We start from the raw sequence: 21,617 nt of genomic DNA, 5'->3' as shown, positions 1-21,617 counted from the left end.
GGCACTATTCATGTAACATGATCCAAACTTCGCATGTACACACAGAATAAGAAGGATCAATTGGCAAACTCCGGTGCCGCCTGGCACAAGCATCTTCACGCTCTCTCTGGAACCAAAGAACTAAAGAATTCTGCACTTTCCAGAAGAAATCCAGTTTTGCTTTTCTAGAGTTTCTTTATTTTGCTCTTTCTCCTCGCCGCCACCTCCCTTGGCTCCTTCTTAACTTCACTGTGTTATTTAGTCTCATCGCCCTTGTTACAGTTCACCATGCAGCTCTGGGAAGGGGAGGGGGCTAAGGTGGAGGTGGCAGCATTAGTATTGTTAGTGGAGTCCATGCCGTTGGAGATGGCTACTGAATTGACCTCAGAGTTTATGGGTTTTGAAAGGTCGATGCCTTGAATGAGGCGGATCAGCTGTTTTACCTTCTCCAAGGAGCTGTGCATCTCCTTCTGTTTTGCAAGGATGGTATTCTTCATTTCCATGCATTTCTGCAGCAAAACAGAAAAGCAGTAATAAGTTCAAGCTTATGAATGAAACCAGGTAAAAGAAGGAATATGCTGTTCACAGATCTAAATGTAAGAACCTAGAAAAGACAGCAGCTACAATTTCACTTTTCCAACATAGAAGAAAAAAAGTCTTTGGGTTGTGTTCACAGGAGAATTCATAATTGCAGGCTGAGGAATTAAATTGTCAGGACATAGCTGTCACCTGGTATGGCTCCCTTTTATTCCAAGGTGTTCTGCAAATGAACACAGACAGCTTCATCCTTTTGTGTTCTTTTTGAAGGAAAACTTCCAAGTATATGTTCTTACTATTTTTTCTATTAGTATAGCATTACTGAAATTTCTTTAGCTTAGATCTGCAAGCTCAGGCATCCTACTGCAGCTGACTGCAGACAGTGTGTGCACACCATTAGTGGGATACAGCCTTTGCTTTCACATACATTTTAGCAGGAACATCACTTCCTTCTCTCAATAAATAAAGGGGCACTTGAAAAGGAAAACAAACTCCTCTTCACTTGAAAATCTTATTTTGCGGCCACTTCTTTCTCTTAGAAGTGGTAGTAACATAGCTAGCTCATCAGTTAAGTGTCAGGGTAAGACAATTTTTTTAAAAGGCCACAAATGATGTTTCAAGAGTGAAAAACTGCTTATATGTACATTTGAAACCCTCAAAAATGAGCAAACAGTAGCTATGTCTGTTACATTCAGGCTTTTACACAAAGATGGCAATCTTTCTACATTTTTTAAATCTTTTATTCATGCTGATCTCCAGAAACAGTTGGTTTTAACTTTACTATTTTCACATGCAGCTCCTGGCACCATAGTAACACCATAAAATCCAGACCGATTGTGTCTGTTTTTGGACAGGTCCAATGTAAGTATAAACACTCTCCTTACCCACTGCTAATCCTTCATGTTAAAAGGCTTGCATCTGCCTGGGTGCCTCACTGAGAAACAGCGTAAGTGCTTTAGTGCTGCTCAGGTTACACCCAGCTACTGCTAATCAGAAGATGACAGTGTCACAAACTGCTAACCAGCACCTCTCACCACTCGTTTGCTCCCAATCATTTTATTGTATTGTCAGCACTGAGGGGCCTGAAAACACAGGACACTTCTGTTCCAGTAGGCCAAGACAGGCAGCTTGGAAAGTGCATCTGTATTTAAGAAGTCTCTTCTTATGTATCCAGCCTTACCGATGTTGCACATCGGAGATTTCGGTGTGTTTCATTATGTGATACTGACCAGGACTGCACTAACTGAGGGGCTCAAACTTTACACTGGCAACTCAAGAGATTGATTTGCATATTAAGGTGAGAAGAGAGAGCAAATTAATATGTATGTTCCAATTACTGCAATAAACTAAGGTGGAAACTAAAGCTTCTGGTTTGAAGTATGACATTGTCTAATTAAATATTATGCAGAGCCCCGCACAGTGTCCAGGTGCTGACTGCCAAGGTAACATGCCAAGAGCCTGAGAGTCATCCTTGAGCAAACAGTCGCTTTTGCATCAGGAAGGTCTGGAAAGCTCAACAAGACTACAACTCTCATTACACACCATTCTTGTTTAAGTGAGCCACTGGAGAATTTGATTCAATCTACTGCCCACAGACGATAATGCTCTGTGTCGTTTTTGTCACCTGCTGATATTACAGGTCTACCTACATGGTCAGCATGGATCATGTATAAGAGACTCAATGTAAGTATTTCATTGCATTTATTTCAAAGTCCTAAAAAGCAAAGGAAAATGCTCACTTAGTTCTCACTAAATCCAGTGGAAGACAGGTCTAGTACATCAAGTCACTCTATAATAGTTTTCTCTCTGCATTCTGGCACTAGAACACAGGTGAAGAATTATTTGGGAGGACAATACTCACTGTTATAGAATTGCTGAGCTGTTTGACCTTCTGCTCTAGTTGTTCTCTTTCCTGTTTTAAATCTGAACTCCATTTAAGTAGCTTCTGTTTTTCCTCTTCTTTTGCTGCAAAACAGGATATTTAAAATGTTTCTGTTACAACAGTGAATAGAGGGTCTAAACTGCTTCATGTAAAGATCATAACTGGGTTTAAAGTCAATTCAACAACTTGTGCACTGAATCACCCCCCAAATTTTACTCACATACATAAGCATCACAGAAGGCTTAACAAATATTTAGACTGGTATTTTCACTTCAATAGTTATTAAGGTTCTTCCCCTTTAATTTCCTTTTATAAAGGAAGTACCATTCTGTCCCATTCCCAAAATAACACCTTCCTCTGTTAAAAGTGAAACAAAAGCATTGTCCACCATTTTCCTACCTGCTTTATATGCAATATATGAATGAACAATTGCTAAAGTTCCCGGCCATGGGATTGCTTCTTCCTTCTTTAGCATCTGAAAGAAAATTGTTTATAGAGATATAGCTGGTAAAAAAATCTACCTCTGAGAAAATAAAAAGGAGAGACAGAAAGAGGGAAAGACTGAGGATTTTCTTTCATGGCTATCATTAGTCTCAGCCCTGTTAACATGAAGCTTCACAGACCTTTTCTGAAATTTAACAGAGTGAATTATTCACAACTGTATTGTGGCTTCCACAAAACAGGCCTGTTTCTTACAAATGTCAGCATTTTCCTAAATTCCTTCCATAGCCACAAATAAAGTCTATTAATGAAACTGAACAACTCAAAAGAGGAATGAAAGGATAATATATCTGAACTCAAACTGTCCAGGAGACATAAACATTACTTCATGATTCAGACAAATTGCTGATCTTAGTTGTTCTGGGAGAAAAGTTTTCATGCCACAGAACAGTCTCCACACCATACATTCAAACATCACACTTCCTGCCTAGTAAAACATGAAACTCTCCTATCTCCCCTTCTTATCAGAATCATCTTAATAGAGTTGTCAAACTCTCTTTAAAAGGGTAAGAACCATTTATGTCTTTCATATCCTTCCTACATTTTGCTTCCTCACAAACTTTTTTGAGAGGAAAGACACATATTTTTAATAACTGATCAGAGTGGTACCTCAGAAGACAGAGGACTCGGTTAGTTTACAGTGAATTTACTAGATCTCCCTCCCTATCACAGAAATATGAAGAGGACGGGTAAGGTCAAAGTAGGCAAGAGCAGGAATAGAGGGAAGTGGTCACAGTCCCTCCTCTCTGGCAACTAGTGACCAAGTCACTTGAATTTTGGATTTTCGTTCTTCTGAGCAGCACATCATATGTCAGGCTGTTTTCTCACATCACCACCTGGCTAACCAAAGGTCATGTGGGTGACCAAGCAGTATGTTGTGTTAGACAGAACACTAACAGCTTCAGGCTGCTCATTATCAGCAGTCCTTTGCAACTTCTGGAGTTCCATGGAAGGGTTAGGAATACAATAGTTTACTTCTTCATCTTGTAATCTCAATGCAATTATGAACAAAATATTAAAATATAATCTGTTCGCTTCAACCGTGTATTTTCAGAGAGGGATCTGCAAGGAAGGACCACCAAAGTGTTCACGTATCCTCATTATACTGATGCTGGGTGATATTATTAAAGAGATCACTGAAGACAACCTCTTTATATGAGCAAACAGGGGCTTATATTTGCCCTATCTATTGAGGTAGGCTTGTGCAAATGTTTTATTTATTTGTCCAGAAGAATATACTAATAACTTTTGAAGAAACAATGAACTTAAGATGAACAGCAAAATTCCTACGGGTAGAAAGACAGAAATATCGGTCGTGGATAATCTTTCCCAAAAGTCTGGATGCTTTGGCCCAGAAAAAGAGCAAAAACACAAGGGTAACAAATACAGACTCCAAATTTGGGAGCAAGACATAACAGTTTTGTATTTGCATGCATTCCGACAGAGGTAGTTTAATTAATTTCACACAAGCCTTATTACAGATCAAATAGATTTGTTCAGTGTCAGGCTGTCTTGGTTTAAGTAACCCAAGCAATCTGGTTATTTTCTTTACACAGAAAAATCTTCACAGTGCATTGTATATAACTCCCCCTGTCTGTCAAACAATACCTGGTCTTGACATTTGGGACAGATCCACATGCCCTTGGGAATGGTTTTCAGAGGCGGGTCCAGACAGTCCAGGTGATAAACACGTGAACATGTGTCACACATCAGCAATTGCCCGCTTTTTCTGCAAACACTGCAAAAATCCTCATGGATATCACCCTACAAAATTGAGGGGAAAGGGTGTGGGTGAGAGAAAGAGAGAGAGAAGACAAAAAGTGAACTTTGGCCTTTGACATCTACATCCTAGTTGAATTGAAAGTTTACAGCACAAACTGTTTCTAAGGGGATTCCAAAAGATCAAGCCCTTTTTAGTCTGTGAAACAGGAAAACCAGGCAGCATGTCACTGACATCGGTCCTCCCAAACACTCTCTCTTGTCCTCCAGAGGCAAAATGGTACAGCAAACACTTATTAACATAACTTCTCTTAACAACTGCTATCCCATAGTCTTTCTTCTTTAAAATTCCCACTTTACTCTGCTTTTTATTTGCCTGAACTGATGAGCTACACACTTTCTTAACCCTCCTCATTTCTGGATGTAAGCCCAACTCCACTCCAGGAATGCTGATGAGGCTGTCTTTTGCCAGTAATGGTATGTAAGAAACCCCGAGTGACTTAAAAGAGCACTGTCAAATATTTAGGTCACCTTTAAAAATGAAACTGTAAGGAAAAGGGGTTGTGCTTGTAAATGAAAAAGGACAGAATTAATTACGTTCTGCGACAATTCTTTTTACTTCACTTAGGCTATCTCAAGTTGCACCAAAAAAAGCTGTGAGCCGAAACTTTCTCATTCTCTACAGAGAGTGGTTTGTTTCATCACTAACAAAGGCTGAGAGCCAGGATGAAAGAGTATCGAGAGAGATTCTAACTAAGGGGTTTTTTAAAAGGAAATAATTGAAAACATGACTGGCCGTGTCTTTTAAAACAACTAGGTTTAGTTACTATTGCTTCACCATTAGAGAGAATTTTTTTCTACAGTCATTAATATCCCAAAAAGGTAGGTCTGATTTTTGTGACTTTTTCTTCTCTCTCTCCTCTCCTGTTACTCCCATCTCATGCTAGGAGCAGTGGTGGTGTTTCTGTTTGCTTTTCTCTGTTTTTAGGATATTTGAACAAGAGGCATGAAAGAAAGGTGGCTCAGCATTCATATTGAAGGCAAGGGGCACCCAGCCCTCTCCTCTCACCACCTGTGGGTTGCCCTGGAAACTCCACATCAAGGCCCTACCCAGAGTCTGAAATACAAACTTCTCACCAACTTACAATGAAGTTTCATACATGCGCCAGATGTGCAAGATTGTGATCTTAAGATGTGTGTGTTGAGTGGAACTGTGGGTATATGCTTCCCCTATATGAAATATCAACATGTGCAAGGTTTCATTTTGATGCATATTGTCTTTTCAGGTGTGTGAATAAGTTCTATCAATTTCGAGGGATGGCAGATTTGGCCATGCACTTACACATTAAGTTACCAGCCAAAAAAAATTACACTAATCTCCACTATGGCTAAAATAATACACATGTTAGAAGAATGACACACAAGCAACCTGCTCAGGTTTCTACTTCCCAGCTCTCTCACTCATGAGGCCGTTCTTCAAAGGGAGGGCTATTCTTCTCTTAATTCCCAAGGTTAACAGTGATTTCATGTTTTGTAAAGGATCATTCTTTAGTGATTTTTCAGTGCCATGCTTTGGATCCATAACTCCCAGGAATCATTGAGAGCTGAATAATGGTATTACTTCATCCTTTAACATCAAAGAGTTCCTCAGTGTTAAATGGAAGAACTAAATGGGTGACAGTTCATGCTTCTTGTGAAGTGGTATGTGAGTACAAGGAAAGGAAGGTAGACAGGAGATGTCATATAAGCTAAAATAAAATCCTCTGCAATCTAAGGAAAAATTTAAGAGGAAAATTCTCTCATTTTAGAAAAAAAATTCTACTCTAGAGAATTACATATCTTAAGATGCTTGGGTTGCCACAGATTACACAATGGCTCTTGGTAACTGGCTCAGGTGCAAAATTATTGAGAGACCTACAAAAGAGACACATGTAGTTGCTTCTTGAGGAAAAGACATTTATAAATTTAGACCCAGAACATTCCAAAATCAACTGAATGCTGCAAAACCTGTAGTGATACAGCTGATCAGTGTGCAATGCAGCTGAACACATGGAGATGACAACACACAGGCACAAAATTCACAATCCTATTTTTGGTAATGCAAAGTTCAGGGCATTTCCTCACAATTAATAGCTGTCCTTACCAAAAACCCAGTCACTGTTGGATTCCAAAGAAATGCCCCAGGTTTTATGGGCAGTTAACAAATATATGCATAAAGAGGTGCTGGGTTTGATGTTGTGACATGCATCCTACTAACCTCAGCTTCTGAACCAGCTCTGTGTAGGCTGTAGGCAGTCAACCTAGGCTAGAGCAAAGCTCACTGAGGCAGGCTGAAGTGACTGAAGAATAATTTCAGAAGAGACACCATAAAAGGTGATTCAACATCACTTTTTGTTCTATCTTCTCTTCATCAAGGGACCAGGAAAACAAATTAAAGCCTTCTGGATAATTAACAGTTTTCTTTATTTTTATAAAGTGTCTAGAGCAGCAGGGCCTGGCTTTAGGCAACAGAACTGAACAATACAGTATCAAATGTAGTTTGTGTGTTTGAATATGTGATACCTATACTTTTGCATACACTTCATTGGAACAACATGGGAAAGCTAAACATTCTGCTACAGGAATTTTTCATGACCACATAAATAAAGATGATCAGAGTGTACAATGTAAATGAATTTAATTATCAGAACAATAATAAATCTGGCCTTTCCTAACTTCTATGGGTTTGATTTTGCAGTCTGAATGTTCTGTGATGCTTATCTCAATTGAAACATTGCTTTGATATAAGAATTTACTAATGAAAAGGCATTTTGTGACCACAGACTTGAACCATCACTAGAACAGAGATTTTTGCACAATTCTTACTGCTGAGTAATTGACCTTCAAAGGCAACTGCTATCTTCCGGGTGAATATGCCACTACTGCATGAGGAACAACCATACATAACCAACTGATTCACAAACAACTGCCAAACAGGAAAAAAGGAATTAAAAAAAAAGAGAGAGAGAGAGGGGAAAAAAAAAAAGATGTTTTGCTCATGTTTTGTTCAATCCTACCTATTGCATTACTTCCTTCCTTTTCCCAGGTTCTATTCCTACTTTCTACCCCTCCATCCTTATCACCAATCCCATCTCAAGTTTCTGCTTCATCCTCCCTTCAAAATTTCTCCCTGTCATTCAGAGAATGACATTTCAGGAGAAATTCAAAAAGGCTTTTCTGGGTCATCGAACCTGATGCCAAGTGCTTGACCTGATTTGCAATTTTCATAGGCTGGCTAAACGCAAAGATTACTAAAGTGCTAAAATCAAATTTCCATTCTAAAGCCTATAGGAATTAGACCTTCTCAGCAAATTAATGCAAAAATATTTTAAAGATAGCCAAACTGCAGTCTTCTTCTGTATCTGTCTGATGAACTGCTCAATTGTTTTAACTGAGACTTCTGAAATAGCCTTTTTCTTTGGCATGCGCTTGTTGTATTTTCATTTTTAAGTCTCCAAAAGCTGGAGGCTACAGACAACATGTTCTGTCCCATCTAGAATAAAGAGACCTTTCTATAGTCACATCATCTTCTAACAGTGTAGACCCTCTTCAACATGACATGGTCTGGCCTCATGGCCAAAAGAAGTGATCCTGCTTTCTGTATATGCCCAAACACACATTTCAGCCTGTATGAAGCTGGCACAAGAATGTGTGTGTCTATAAAATTAACTGGATTAGGGCATAATCCTGGTTAAAACTAATAATTTTTAGCTATGCCAGTTCCCTTATGCAGATCACTATGAGGCCTCAGATATATCTGTGCTGAAACAACATAGGAGGCATTTCAAGGATGAGAAAGGACTGCTGGTGACAGGCAGCACAGTTCTCCTCAGTGGCAGCACCAGTCATAAGATGTGGCATAAGCATTTCAGTGGATACTGTATTCTACATCTAATTAAGTTTCGAGGTCCTTACATGCCAAAGAACTAATTTTCCTCTTTGTCTTCACCTCCAGCATGACTTGTATTGTTGCTGTTTAAATATATACTACTTTTCCAGGATTGTATCGCGCTTTTCCAGCCAAGGATGCTAAAGGTTTTTACAAGTATTGCTAAATTCTCAAAACTCAGATGGGAGAAGCACGCAGCATGACAAATATATAAATAGAGGAAACCAAATCACAAAAAAGTGATGTGACTGTACAAGCTTATACAGCAATTTTATGATAATATATTAACAGAAGACTACCTTCCAGCTCATGACAGCAATTGGAAACCATTCCTCTCTTTATGATTAACAAGTAAGAATTATAAGATGTAATGACAAAAGAATAGATATTTGTCTCCTTTCTGACATTTTGCCATCTTTGAAGATTTTGTTACATTTTGTTACATACTTTATTTTTAATTTAAAAAAAAATGATCAGCACTTCGAACTATATTTTTTACTTTTACATGTATCTTATTTTAAGCAGAACTCAATAACAAGTATTTCTGAGAAGTCTACCAAATTAGCCCAATTGATAGTGAATATGTATTGAATGGGACTTTGGCATAAAGTTCTTTAAAAAAATGAAACCCTTTAAAAATGTTAGTCTTGTTGCATGTGTATAAATTAAACACCTTGTCTGAAAACATTAAAGGGGACTTATATACAATTTTAAAGGCGAAAGAGTGTTACTGTGCTATATGATAGTATGTTCGGGTAGGAGAGAACACTTATTATCAGCTGTGTAATCTTCCATCGTCTCCTTTAAACCACTTAAATTTTGATTAATTAATGAATACTAAAGAAATTCAAAGCCTAGGCCTAAACATGATCCTAATCCAGAAAATTAAGGGCATTCAGAACTAGATTTGAATGCTACAGAAACTCATTATTCTTGATTTAGCTTGCTGCCAAAAAACAGGGCAACAACTCAACCTACTGTTTAGAAAGCTCTTACACAGTGGGAAAAGACTTGGCAGCATACACACACGCCAGAGATGGAAAAGACCCCTACCCCATCATCCAGTCCTTCTCTTGGGGCCAATGTAAAATATGTGCTCTTCAGCATATTTACAAGTTATCTGTACTGTTTACTTTTTAAAGTCCCCAGACAGGAAGCTGTCTCACCTTATCCCTGAGGGGCTGTTTCATAGTCCCATTCATTTGACTGTCCAGAAAGGCTTTTTACAGTCAAGTGCCATCCTGCTCTCAAAAATTACTATATAAAATAGAACCTTTTAATTTCACATACATATTCCCTGGGTATCAGAATTGCATCTATTTATTTCAGTGCCTCAGACATATTTGTACTATTTCTACTCCTGTTACTTCTGCAGAACAAATACAGCTAAGAGGCTCCTATTCCCCATTAGAATTGGTTTCTATTCCCCATTCTATGTGGTCAGTAGGGTTGGTCTCAGTCTATGTACTTACAGCAGTGCAACTATATAGATGAAAATAAAATGATCCAACTCTTCCTTAAGGCCTGTTTCAAATGGTTGGGCCTCAACTATATGTGACAATATCTTTTCTAAAAAAAGGATTACAGAAGGAGTTTGCAGCACTGCTACGAAGAAATAAGCAACCACCTTTTGATTTTTAAACTGTGCCCTGTAGATATGAGTCATTAAAATGTAAGCACTTTAATCAAAGTACACTACAACTCCTGAGAACTCTTTTCTTCACACTGAACAGGTATGATACACTTTCTGCCAAATCAGTGCTGCAAATACTGCAAATACTCTTGGCTATTCTGCATGATGAAGCAGTTTACCTCCTTCTCTCATTACAGAAACATAACTTTTTTGTTATTATGGTCTGTAACTAATACTTTTCATTCTCCTCTTTTCCCCTCCCGCCCCTTTTTCATGGATGACAGATTCAATTCAGTCAGACAAGATCTCAGACACTGCACAAAAGAAATGAGCTCATCTAGCATGCCTGGTGCCTCCCAATGTTTCAATCCACAGAAGGAGTTATAAATAAAATCTTTACGGGATTGCAACATAGGTGCAGGAGGAAAAAGGAAGGGTGTTAAAAAAATGGTGAACTGTTTCACTGCTCTGAATAAGGACAAATGATGAGTGAGACTAAAGAAACAAAATCTGCAATGATTTTCCTTCTGTCTGTTTCTGCATAACTTTCTAAAAGTAATCCCCTCCCCAAGAGTTACTTACGTCTGTGGAGCTGGGGCTAGGCAGGGACACAGGCTGAACAGCTGCGGGAAAAGTAAATGTGGTCTCTGTCTTTTCATTTTCAGGGGAGTCAGGATAACTGGACAGAGGGGATGTGGGCATCAAAGCCCCAAACCCCAACACCGTGTTGTATTTAGGTGGACGACCTACATATTAACAACAGGGAACACAAACAAACAAACAAAAAAAAAAAAGAAAGGAAAAATGATCTTACATACCTTTGGCCAGTGGTCCTCATTGGCTAGCGTGAAAAAGGAAATGATGTAGCACAGAGAGGAAGTTAATATAAAAGTTACAAGTGGAAGGACAGAAGCAAAGATTTAAACATTTTTTAGAAATCTTTAAGTAGAATTTTGCAAGGAGAGAACACTTAAAAGATGCATTTCAGAAAGAAATAGAAATAAGCTCTGTAGAGGGTCAAAGAATTATTCCCACAAAAGCAGCATGGGGGCACTTCCCACTCCTAGAAATGAGGCTGTTCAGTTTTTAGGGGAAACATGTTGGCATCAGAGCTAGAGAGACGTGACAATAACTACTATTAAATCCTTTCTAGTGTTATCCAACACCTCCCTATCTTTCTAGTGCCAGCATAAATCTACACAAAGGTTAAGTCCTTCATCAGAGGCCAACACTCACCAACCCCCTACTTTTCTTCTCCCTTTTTAAAACCCACTAATCCACAGATCAGCACTTTCTACCCTACTGGTACATTTTTAAAATTAGGCTACCTCAAGAACAGGTCTTCTTGTCCAACCCATAACTACTACCAGTTTTAACCTATCACTGGTCTTCCACAGTAACCCCCTCCAAAATCTGTGTTCTTTCTCGGACTTTCTCAGTAAAGTATGTTTAGTTATGCGCAACTCCTAAATGCTCCTTTAGACTAGCAGATGTGCAAAGTGTGTTCATAACAATTTTTATAAAATTATGAATGCAAAGCAAGACAGGAAAAAACCCAGTAGGTAACCATAATTTCTGCCTCCCTTCTCCAGGTAATTTATGGATATGTAAACATAAAGGAGTTAGGATCTAGGAATAATTCCCCAGATTTTATGTTTACAGGTTGTCAGTCTATACCTATTAACATGCTAAGCCTTGCATTTAAGGTCTGGATATGTTCCAGAACTAAGTACGTCCTTGGAAACCGATTTCTGATAGTGATGTCCAGGGCTGAAATTTCTGAAATGCTCAGCACCATCTAGAATTAAACTAAAGCTCTCAAGGGCACATGCTTGCAAAAGCTTTTTACTCAATATATTGCTATATTAAATTACAAGACAAATGTATACTCCCAAATCTTTTGTCAATTGAAAATGTGTGCTACTAATTTGGTGCTGATGCAAGGTACAGGCTCACAACAGAGTGTGAGGAAAAAATCAGAAAGTTTAATAGTCAGTTGTGAAAACAGGATAAGAGAGCATCAAGTACAAAAGCATGCAATCATTTCCACTGATACAGTAATTGTTCACAATGAGTTCTAAAATAAAATTAAGAAATCATTACTATAAGAAGAAACATTAATCCACAGAGTAAATGCAAATCTCTCTATATAAAATCTACATCATATCATTTTGAAAAATACATTTAATGTTATTAGAGGACAGCAGTAGAGACATGTCTTTTATTTAAAAACAGCATAGCTGCAGAAGTGCCAGCTTTGCCACATTGCCTGCTGGACTGAAGAGGTATATCAAGAAGAGCACATGTCAAAAGAATATTTGACCTTGCAGCCAAAAAGCCCAAAAGATAATGGAACTGGTCAGTGCTAGGTGGGACTGTTAGGGGTTTTTTTTATTTCATTGATTACTTTTTTTAGACAGCAAACTCAGGAGTAGAGAAGGTATTATGAGTCTTTAAGAACTGCAGAAAATCATCAAAAACCAGGTAAAGATTGTCATGTAAGTGTGGTCAATGCCATACACAAAAAAATGGTATCATATTCTCTTCCGTACTGTTCTGACTCACCTGTTTCACCATAATCTAAGCATGAAAATTTCACCTATTCTACAGAAGGATTTCTTCTGAATAATACTGCATACCTATATGAAAGATCCTCTCTCACTTTAGAACAAGTGGCACTCTGGTTGCAGAAAAGCGCTTAGTAAGAGCATGGTAGCTTTCCTTGTTCTTTTGAAGGACCCATCTCTACTCCCAGCGGTGAACAAGGCTTTTGTCACACTAAGTTTTCTCTCCTATTCAGGGCACAGACACTTTTTCCATAACCAAGTTCTCCTTGACAGTAACAATACAATCTAGTCATTAACAAGATGATCTTGACAGCAGCTTCACACCACTACCGGATGTTCAAACACCTTTCACTTTTGCTATATCTAGCGAATTTTATTTTTTGGAGAGTGAAACTGAAAGGAAACATTGAGCTGCCTAATAAAACTTGCTGTTCTAATCCCTAGAAGTCATGGTCTTTGCCTACTGCAGAAATTTACTGGACAAATGAAGTACTGTGGAGTCCTTTTTGTTTTGCTCTTCCAATCAGCAAGGGGACTACAAATGCGATATGGAGGAAGGTGCATACAGCAGGGAGACAGGTCTAAGTATACCTCACCTCTTTTACGTGTCCCAGGATGCATTGTGCTGTTCAGGTACGTGACTGTACTCTTCTTGCGCTGCAGGGAAGAATATAACAATTTTTGCTGGCCAACATTTTTGGAAAAACTATATGCACTAACTGAGGAACAGCGCAGTAGTCCTAAGTGAGATTATCGGCTTTTTTTTGTTTTCTGAAGCACAGATTCAGAAATATTAGCTTTTTTAGACTGCGTCTGACATCTGGACTGCTTCAGGCTGACACATAAGTTGACCAACACATATTGCCATTTAACAAGAGCTTTACATAGGAGAAGGCAGAAGAAGACATAAGTATTAGAAGAACACCCCAATGTATTTACTATTTAAAAATCTGAGGGTCATGTCATTGCAATGGCCTTTTGAACTATAAATGATAGCTTGCCAGTCTAGTTAGGACTGAGATAGTTTAGGAGGTAGCAACACGGCAGAAAGACACACAAGATCAGAATGAAAACACTAGCTTCCCCCAGCAAAAAATTAATACCTCAGGCTCAAAAACAGCTCCACTGTACACTGGATTTGCTGTTGTTCTTCTTTTCCTCTCTTGTCGCTTACTTTGGATTTCTTGTAAAACAAAGCATTCAAGTTAGAAAACAATGGATGTCAGAAATTATATAGTCCTTGGAATTCGGTTTGCATGTGAGGAGAATTGTAAAGATTTCTACAGAACACCAATCACGCCCAATATCGGCAACTGCGTTAAATTTCTAATTTCTGAAGGTTTGAAAACTAAGAGCTGACACGGAATACAAACACAGTGCTCAACCAACTAATAAATGATTGCCATCTTCTTGCCAAGTAGTCCACAACTAAGACTTTTAAACTCATGGTCAGCGTAACCAGGATCTAAAACAAAAAGCCTCTGGTAACCTTGCTGATACTTAAAAATAGAGTAGAGAAATATGCAAGCCATTGAAATTATAGGTTGTCTTTCACTGTATAGGATTAGATGTTTAAACTATAAAACCAACTATAATCCATTAACTTGTTCATTACAAATTATGACCTCATGAAATCATGAAATAAATGAAAAATCCAGATGTACGTTACAGTAAAATTATCCATGGTGTATCTTTGCAGAGATAGGGGTTGTCTAGAAAGCAACAGTTGCCCAGTATTGCCACAGATTTCTTTCCTACCACCAGAGCATAGCCTTCTTCCCAACCACTCATCCCCACTGTATAAGTAACTGCTTTGTTTCAATGTAATAAGAGGTACAAAAAAGTATGCACAACAAACTAAGTTAGATCAAGAGTACAGACACCCCAAAGGTACTACTGTGCATGAAAATACTGCATTTAATATAGAAATATTTTGGAACCCTACTTCCAATTCAGAAACATGAAACAGGGAATGCAAGAACCAACCTAAGACATTTTTCCTACCTTCCAGGTGGTCATGAGTAACTAGTCCCAGAGACACCATGAAGGCAAGTTTCTGTGAGGGGGGAGAAAAAAGATCATTAAAAGTCCAACTCTTAGGATAAGTTATGTCATTTAGGCCCTTTAAAGGCAGTTGACAGGTAACTAAGCAACAAAAATGTTTTTAGTAATACTTTGCTTCTATAAATCACTTTTTCATTCATGTATGTCAAACTGCTTCAGAAAGAACAGACAATAGTCCTATTTTCTAGACGGGAACCCAGACTGAGATACAAGGAAATGCCAATTGCTCATGATCACAGAGTTGGCAGAAACAGGAGCAAGAAAGCAGTGTCTTTACTTCCAGTCCAGCACTGAAGCAACTGTGTGATTGACTCTTAGTAAATACCAACACAGTTCAATTGCCAGAAAAATATTGCTAGTTTAAGATCATTCTCCATCTATTGTGAACTACAAGGAGCAATTCTGGCTTACATTTGCTGTTTGATAAGGGCTATGGTGTTCATAAAGGATTCCAATTTTAATGGAGAAAATGAACAGATATAAAAATCAGAATTTGTACTGACAACAGTAAGTGCTCACACAGTAGTTGAATCCATCTACAGAAACAAATGAAGTAGAGCATTTAGCTGTAGTCAGTTTCATAGCTCGGCATGGCAGAAAGGCTTTAAGAAAACAGCCATTCTGGCCACTCTTTCACCCCAAACTAAACTAGACTAAACCCCAAGCAGAATGTGAATATACGTGGCTCTTTCCATCCTGCTTACCAGAGCAGAAATATTTTCCAAAGCAAAACAAAGACATTTCTTCAGCATTAAGAATAACTCCAGAGTCTAAAACTTCAAAGGAATGGAAATCAACACTGTAATCTAAGCCCCTGTGAAGGAAGTATCACAGAGAAATTATGATCTTCTAACTTACAAAAGACTCAGAAGCCAAATGCATTCCAGAACTGAAAAATGCAATGCACTATATGTATTTGGATTTCTTATTGTGAAGCCTTATCAACTACTGCTGTCCTACAGGAATGCATGGAATGTTAAAGTTGAGGAGTCTTGAGGGAACAGAGGGAGAATAATATTTTCTGAAGGACAGAGTGTCCTTTTTTTTCTTAAAAGAAAGCTCTGGGTGTACCTGTGGATTTTCTTCTCGTTTTGGCTTCGGTGCAGCAGGTGGAGTAACTGTACGACTTTCTGTTTGCTTCTCTTCTGTTTCCACATGCGGTTTAATAGTCTGAAAAGAAACAGTGTTTCTCTCATTCAGTGATAAAAAGAACTTTTTTTCACTTTGACTATTAAACCAAAACAAATACTTTCGCAGATACAGAGAAAAACGTTTATACCCAGCAGTGTACTAACAAAGTCTTAATTGAGGAATCTGAGGTGAGAGGAATGCTAAATAAAGTGTTTTCATCTAACAAAGGATGAAACAGCCTTGCCACCATTCCATTAACCCACAAGCCAAGCAAAAAATAACAGTCATCCTAAAGAGTTAACTTTGCTACAGAAATCACCATAAGGTATGGGAAAATTAAGAGACACTTCAAGAAAATTCATCCCATGGAAGAATTCCACGTTGAAACCATTCTGCGTGGCACATGCATTTTGTATTTCTCATTCCTCAGTATTCACAGTACATAGAATAATGAATGGCTAAAAAACTGTCTCTGAGTCCTACAATCTCAGATGTTTCTGAAGCGTTTTCCTCTTCTTAAGTCATAATCTTCTGCATGACAGTCCTCAGCCCATGGCATAGCTGTTGAAGCTATAAACTGAGTGTGGTAAAGCTAAAGAGAGACAAACTTTTCCCCTTTATGATATGGAGAAAATACACAGAAAAATTCATGTATTATTGAACCACCACCACTCTTCTGTTACGTATTTCAGTAGTTGAATTGCCAGTAATTTATTCGAAGAGCAAACAAATATTGCTGACATCAAAAGAAACAGGCATCAAAAGTCAAATATTGTAGAAGTACAACTTCAAATTACACAAAAAGGGCACACACTGCTGAGGTACTTGTGGAACAGCCCCAAGATATGCAAGAACTTCCTCTTGAGACTTCATAAGCAGAACTGACCATGAGCATATCTCTCATGCACATGATTTTAATAGTCTCCGTAAGTGATTTCAAAAGCAGAAAGAAGGTAACTTCAAGGCATGTTAGTCTATGAAAGAGTTATAAGTGACATAGACACTAGTATTATCTATATAAATAACAAAAATATTATATGTTATAGTGTGCAATACAGTATAAAATATACTATTATTAACATACAATATATAAAAGTGAAACAGAATATTGCTTTACTTGAACTGAATGGCAAGAACTCTCAGTTGCAATCCACATTGACTGAAGTAATGTTTTATTTTACAGAAGTCTTGTCTGGAGAGAGACTTTAAAACTAAACATCCAGAATTCTCTGTTTCTGAGGGTCTTCTTTCCACTCAATCAATCCAACTATTAGACTTCAGAAGCTGAGCGAGACTATTTTGCCTCCAATCACAAGACCACAAGACCAAGGGTCAAGGAAGAAATGGCTACATTTATCATATTAAACATCCCTACAATTTTGTGCAAATTTTGCCTTTCACATTGCCACCCCTTGCAAAACAAAAGGGCTTGATATGAACATGGATTTCAGTTTGTACTCGTTCTCCAAGACATCAGTCAAACCCTGCAATGCAGCCTGCTTACGAACTACTGAAGTTAAAACAGTAGGGAGAGCATAGCACACTGAAGCCGGAGAAAAAGGTGCCATGGCCCATATTAAAGGAAATGGTAACTTCTATCCCAAAAGTTGCAAGTCATTCCACAATTTGTACTGTCATTGGAACGTATCTCCGGTACCCACTGAAAATTTCTCCCTGGTTGTCATCCTCTCCAAACCTGCACAGTAAAGCAATAAGCCCAGTATCTTGCATTAGTAGGCACTTTATCTGTACCTGTTTTTCAACGTTTGGTTTGCTGATCTGTACAGTCTGAGGTCCAGCAAGCCTGGTACCCGGTGCTGCTATCACAATGCTGGTGAGCTGTGCCATAGGGAAGGTTTTGGCTATGGTTGCTGTCTGCCCGTTAACTACACGAACTGGATGTATGGAGTTCTGAGAGTTGGGTAAAGAGGTGGGTGTGAACTTCGTTGTCAACATCACAGGCCTCTGAATAAGCTGAGGAGCTGCAAGCATTGGAGGAGGTGCAGGGGCAATAGGAATATTATTTTGGGCAACCGGTTTAGGTCGAACCTACAAAAATAAGAGATGAAAGAAGAAAAAAAAGAGAGAGATTCAAATATCAGTATTTCAGATTAACTTTTTTACTGAGTCTTTCAATTCAGCTTGTACAATCTGCAGGAGGTTATTTGATTTTTTAAGATAATGTAATTTTTAGCATAGCGCCCTAAGTATGCTATGAGGAAAAAAAGCCACATTTTCAAGCCTACTTACATAAACCCCATCCATAACATTTGCATATGCAGTCACTGTCCCTGAAATGGTATTTGGATGCACAGACACTTATACTGAATGTTTATTGCCAAGTGCCTTAACTGTATCTAAATTAACATTTGGTTTTGCAAGCCAAAACACCCATGTAATATTTACAGGCAGCTGAGGTGCTCATGTTAAAAGTGTGTTTCAGGGTTTTTTACTGAACCTCCAAGAAGTTATGAACAGTTGACTGTGTCCTGAAATAATTAATTTTTTCAGCAAATACCTGCTATCTTTGTCAACTCTATATATTTATTTAGACAATTGTACAACCAATCTTGCGAAGCAAAAAAATTGACAAGATTATACATTAATCCCTCATAGAAAGTACTAAAGGCTACAGGTAAATGCAATAATTTCTCTTCTTTCACATGAAAGAGCCACAAGAATATTCCCCAACTCCATCACCAATACTTGCTTATTTCTTGTCCGTTATTAAGTTTGTACTTATCATATCATTACAGAGTACAGAAGTAGAACATATTACTTTGAAAATGAATATTTTTCTTTTCCTTATTTGATTTCTATTGTCCTATCCACCTTTAATACTTCATAAAGCATTTTACCATGGAAAACTAGGTCACATTCCAACAGATCTCACCATTCCCAAATCTTAATCAGATATCAGCCTATACTTTCCTTTTTCATTTTGCAAAAGATTTAGACTTTTATTCACAGCACCACATATTTCTTACAAATGAAATAGTTCCTCCATGAGTTTTTTTTAAGTGTCCTTCCCAAACCATAAAAATAAAATAAACCACAAGTTTTAGTGCTCAGCTTCAACAGAGGTCACTCTCTGCCGCAACACAGAAATACTTGGGAACAATGTAGAGACATCTTGTGGGGGTTTTTTCACTCATAAGCAGCAAACAACAATTACAGCAATTTAAGTCCTTAGGCGATGCTTTGATTTTGCTGACACCTGTTCCATGGGTTCATTCCATTTGATGCGAATAAGATCATATATACTCATCATATGCAAATTTAATAATCACAAACTCATACAGGCTGGGAGGTAGCTCAGGAGGTCTCTAACTTGACCTCCTGCTCAGAGCAGGGCCAACACCAAATGCAGACCAGGTTGCTCAGGGCTTTGTCCAGATAGGTCTTATAAAACTTTGAGGATGGAGCTTCCACAACATGTCTGGGAAGCCTCTTCTGCTCCTGATTGTCCTCAAAGAGAGAAGTGTTTCCTTATATAAAGTCTAAATCTTCCCTGTTCCAATTTATGACCACTGCCTGTAATTCTCCTGCCAAGCACCTATGTCTCCATCTTCTGGTTTATCTCCTTATTGATATTGGAAACAATGCTGCTGTTAGGGTGCCTCCAAAGTCTCTTCCTCAAAATGGACAAGCCCAAATCCCTCAGCTCCCCTTCACAACTCCTATATTCCTGTCCCCCCAGCTTCCTTCCCGTGCTTCAATCAAATTTATCAACCAGGGGTTCCAAAACTGCATGCTGTTCATCAGATGCAGTTTTATGATTACTGAGGAAAGGTGGATAATCTCGTCCCTTAATCAACTGGCTGTGGTCCTGTTGGTACAGCCCAGTATGCTGCTAGGCTTCTTTGCTGTTAGGGCACGCCACTAGTTTAGCTACTGTCAACTAAGACCTTTTAAGCTGTGCTGCTCCCCAGCCAGTCAGTCCCCAGCCTGTACCTCTGCAGGGGCTTAGTCCATTCCAGGCACAAGACTTTGCCTTTTTCCATGCTGAAGCTCAAGAGATTCCTGCTGCCCATTCCTCTGTCCTGTTGAGGGCTCTCTGAATGTCAGCACTGCCCTCAAGAGCACTGCATCCTCCAATTTGGCATCATCCCCAAACCTCCAGCGGATCAGCAATAAACACTGACACAGTGTTGGTCAAAAGTATCTTCTATCTATGCTATAATTTCTTTCTTCTATTGTTTGTTCTCTGTACACTCACCTGCGGAAGAAAATTTGGACGAGGAGTAAGTCTGGGAGGAGGGATGAACTGCGGCACTTTTATGGGCTGAGGCGTAGCCTGAACCTGCTTTAAGAACATAAGGCAGTTCAGTAAGAGGAAATCAGCTTTGAAGTTGTTCACCAAAATCAACCTCCTGAATGTATTGTCAAAACTGATGTCCTTGGTTTTCTACTTTGTAAACAGGTTCTCATTAGAAATGTATTAAAGACAGAGCTAATCTTACGTTCTAGTTCCTACACACCTTGCTTCATAAATTGCAGGCATCTTTCCTTTTAGTTCAACTGTACTAACTACTGTGCTTTGCAATCTACAACCATTTCATTTGAAGATAATAAAAACTCCTATTTGTTTTAATCATTAAAAATTGACTTTACAACAGACAGGAAATGGTAACAGACTTTGTTCAGCTTTGTCCAGCTATATAAACCAGGGTCCTTTCACAGTGCATGGCAAACAGAAGAATAAGAGAGCATCTCATTCAAATAGTAAAGATCTGGAAGTTACAATTCTTTTGGCAATATTAATGGGACTATGAGGGGCTCCAAATACACAACTTGAAATTTTCAGTTGTAGGCCATTCTTTTGAAGCAATTAAGATATGATATTAAGGAATTCTAAATACTTCCCTGTCTAACTGAAATCAACTGCATGGAGCTGCCATGTGATTAACCACTGAACAGCATGACAAGCTACCCTGAGTACCTGGGGAGATTCTCTGAAATTAATGTCCATGTGAGTTTACACTCATCTGTACTTCTGTCCACCCACATAAGATTGCAATTTTTTTCAAAAAGTCCTGTACTGATTAATTAATGCTTGAGAAAATATTCTGGTATTTCTGATGAAATTTGCTACAGAAACATAGATCATGGACTACTATTAAAACAGAATCACTTCCTCAAACCTAAGTGAGTTATTCAGCAAAGAAATGAAGCACAGACACAAAGGACAGATGACAGTGGTGCAAGGGATGACATAGGAAAAGAGAAGAACAGCAGAAAAAACTCCACTCAAATAGTCTCCTCTATTCTGATCACAAACATATGCCTCATTAGGAAGCAAAATTACTTCCATTTTCATTATTAAACTGTATTTTTTAGTAAGGATAAATTGGATTTATGTTTAGTGAAGGCATAGCCCTTACTTCAGAAGTAAAATTTTCCTGTCATGATGCTATACAATGCCCGGTTTCCAGAGCAAGACTGACTCAGAAAAAAATTAAGATATAAACCCAAACTGATCAAATGAAGAAAGTCTGACATCTACTTTACCAAAGAGAAGAGTAAGAATTTTGCAGAACATAGCCACATAGATTAGATAAGGACAAAGCAATCACTGCTGCCCCATGAATAAAAATTACTAGCAGGGGAAACTTCACACAGGTGATGATAGCACTGATTTAATTCTATAAGGCAAAACAGTATTCTCCCAAACAA

The 21,617-nt window shown here is 38.3% G+C and overlaps 1 protein-coding gene across 5 annotated transcripts in view; it reads right to left on the bottom strand.

Annotated features, from left to right (window-relative positions):
- Positions 1 to 154: 154 nt before the first annotated feature.
- Positions 155 to 21,617, bottom strand: part of PHF21A (PHD finger protein 21A) — a 127,721-nt gene continuing 106,258 nt past the window's right edge. For 3 of the 5 annotated variants that reach the window (XM_027706078.1, XM_027706086.1, XM_027706091.1), the window contains exons 8-18: positions 20,161 to 20,247; positions 17,694 to 17,990; positions 15,882 to 15,980; positions 14,751 to 14,802; positions 13,850 to 13,929; positions 13,343 to 13,403; positions 10,762 to 10,925; positions 4,508 to 4,663; positions 2,798 to 2,873; positions 2,378 to 2,481; positions 155 to 488 (exon numbers count right to left, since the gene is read on the bottom strand). In XM_027706078.1, coding sequence (XP_027561879.1) covers positions 234 to 488; positions 2,378 to 2,481; positions 2,798 to 2,873; positions 4,508 to 4,663; positions 10,762 to 10,925; positions 13,343 to 13,403; positions 13,850 to 13,929; positions 14,751 to 14,802; positions 15,882 to 15,980; positions 17,694 to 17,990; positions 20,161 to 20,247 — 1,431 coding nt within the window. In that variant the 3' untranslated portion in view covers positions 155 to 233. Of the gene's footprint in view, positions 489 to 2,377; positions 2,482 to 2,797; positions 2,874 to 4,507; positions 4,664 to 10,761; positions 10,926 to 10,997; positions 11,021 to 13,342; positions 13,404 to 13,849; positions 13,930 to 14,750; positions 14,803 to 15,881; positions 15,981 to 17,693; positions 17,991 to 20,160; positions 20,248 to 21,617 lie in introns of all 5 variants that reach the window. The other 2 variants (XM_027706099.1, XM_027706107.1) reach the window with 1 other exon arrangement.

The sequence above is a fragment of the Neopelma chrysocephalum genome, unplaced genomic scaffold (assembly GCF_003984885.1).
Source record: "Neopelma chrysocephalum unplaced genomic scaffold, ASM398488v2 Primary Assembly neopelma1_24, whole genome shotgun sequence".
NCBI lineage: Eukaryota > Metazoa > Chordata > Aves > Passeriformes > Pipridae > Neopelma > Neopelma chrysocephalum.
The sequence above is the reverse complement of the archived record's forward strand: the minus strand, read 5'-3'. Positions and strand labels throughout refer to the sequence as shown.